Raw genomic sequence first — 1,438 nt, 5'->3', positions numbered from 1 at the left:
ATTTAATTTTATGTATTCATTCATTTATTTTAATTTGACCAGAGAGAGATACACACACACACACACACACACACACACAGAGGGAAAGTGAGAAAGCAAGCCACCAGGTCTGGTACCTGAACCACGGTCGGCCATGTGGGAGTGTCCAGCATCTTAACCACCATGCCACCTGCTGGTCCCAACTACAACAGATTTTCTAAACAAAATCAGGTCTGCTTATACGCCTGTCTGATCCCAATACTGTCCTTCTCTCCAGCAGAGCATTCTGATGTCCAGGAGTCAGTGGGTCCCCTGGTGGCCCCCACTCCTCTCCGTCCATGGCCCCAGATGACACTTCAGGTAAGCAGGCCTTTTCAGCCTTGGGGCAGATAGCTCTAAATGGAGGCTCCCAGCTTGACTGCAGCTGGGCTAGGTGATGGGGCCAGAGCTCAGAGGGAGGTCACAAAAGTCAGAACCTGATGGGGCAAGGAGAGAATGGAGTTAATTCCTGTTTACTGAAATTTAATTAGCTAATTTAGCAGTATTTATGGCATGCTTGCTCTATGCCAAGCATTGTTAAAGACACTGGAATTACAGTAGTGAGCAAAAATTCTGTCCTTGTGGGCCTTACACATTAGAAGGGTGAGACCTTACACATTAGTGGGGTGAGACATGATAACATATAGTTAAATTATATGGTATTTTAGGTGTTGATGAGTGCTAAGGGAAAAAAAGCTAAAGGATAGGGAGTGTGTGTGTGTGTGTGTGTGTGTGTGTGAGAGAGAGAGAGAGAGAGAGAGAGGTGGAGAGAAGTTTGAAGGAGGGTTAAATAGTTAGATATGGGAGACATTTGCAACTTTAGATCAGGTGGCCTGAGTAGGCCTTATGATAAGTGAGATTCGAGCAAAGATGTGGAGAAGGTGAGAGAATGAGTGACGTGGATAACTAGGAGAACATTCCAGACAAGTGGAAAGCTCTTGAGGTGACCATGACTAGAAACAGGGAGAAAGCCAGTACAGTAGTGAGGTTAAAGAGGTGGTCAGGAGGGCCTCAAGGGCTTTGGCCTATATCTGAGTAAGAGGGAGCCACAGGGAGGTCATGAGCAGAGGAGGATTTGGTCTGATTTAGGACTTAACAGGTTTCCTCAGGTTGCTGCATGGGCAATAGACTGGGGTGGGGAGCATGGACAGAACAGGATCAGCAGATCAGGGAGGAGGAGGAGGCCACTGCCATTATCCAGGAGAGCCATGTCAGTGATGACAGAAGAGGTAGAGACATTCTGGAGTAGTGTGTGTATGTGTATTTGTGTGTCTGTATTTTAACTTTTTATTACAAAAATGTTTAAGCATATGTAAAAGTAGAGAGCCTAGTATAACAAACCCATATACACTATCACCTGGCTTCAACAAATATGGACACCCATCTATTTCTATTTTATGTCTAACCCCTTCCTCTTTTC

The 1,438-nt window shown here is 45.3% G+C and overlaps 1 protein-coding gene across 1 annotated transcript in view; it reads left to right on the top strand.

Moving 5' to 3' along the window:
• Window positions 1–1,438, top strand: part of PPP1R3F (protein phosphatase 1 regulatory subunit 3F) — a 17,960-nt gene that overhangs the window by 10,697 nt on the left and 5,825 nt on the right. Inside the window, exon 3 of the mRNA XM_006163496.2 lies at window positions 260–339. Coding sequence (XP_006163558.2) covers window positions 260–339 — 80 coding nt within the window. The remainder of the gene's footprint in view (window positions 1–259; window positions 340–1,438) is intronic.

Source organism: Tupaia chinensis, unplaced genomic scaffold (genome assembly GCF_000334495.1).
Source record: "Tupaia chinensis unplaced genomic scaffold, TupChi_1.0 Scaffold142384_1, whole genome shotgun sequence".
Classification (NCBI taxonomy): domain Eukaryota; kingdom Metazoa; phylum Chordata; class Mammalia; order Scandentia; family Tupaiidae; genus Tupaia; species Tupaia belangeri.
The sequence above is the reverse complement of the archived record's forward strand: the minus strand, read 5'-3'. Positions and strand labels throughout refer to the sequence as shown.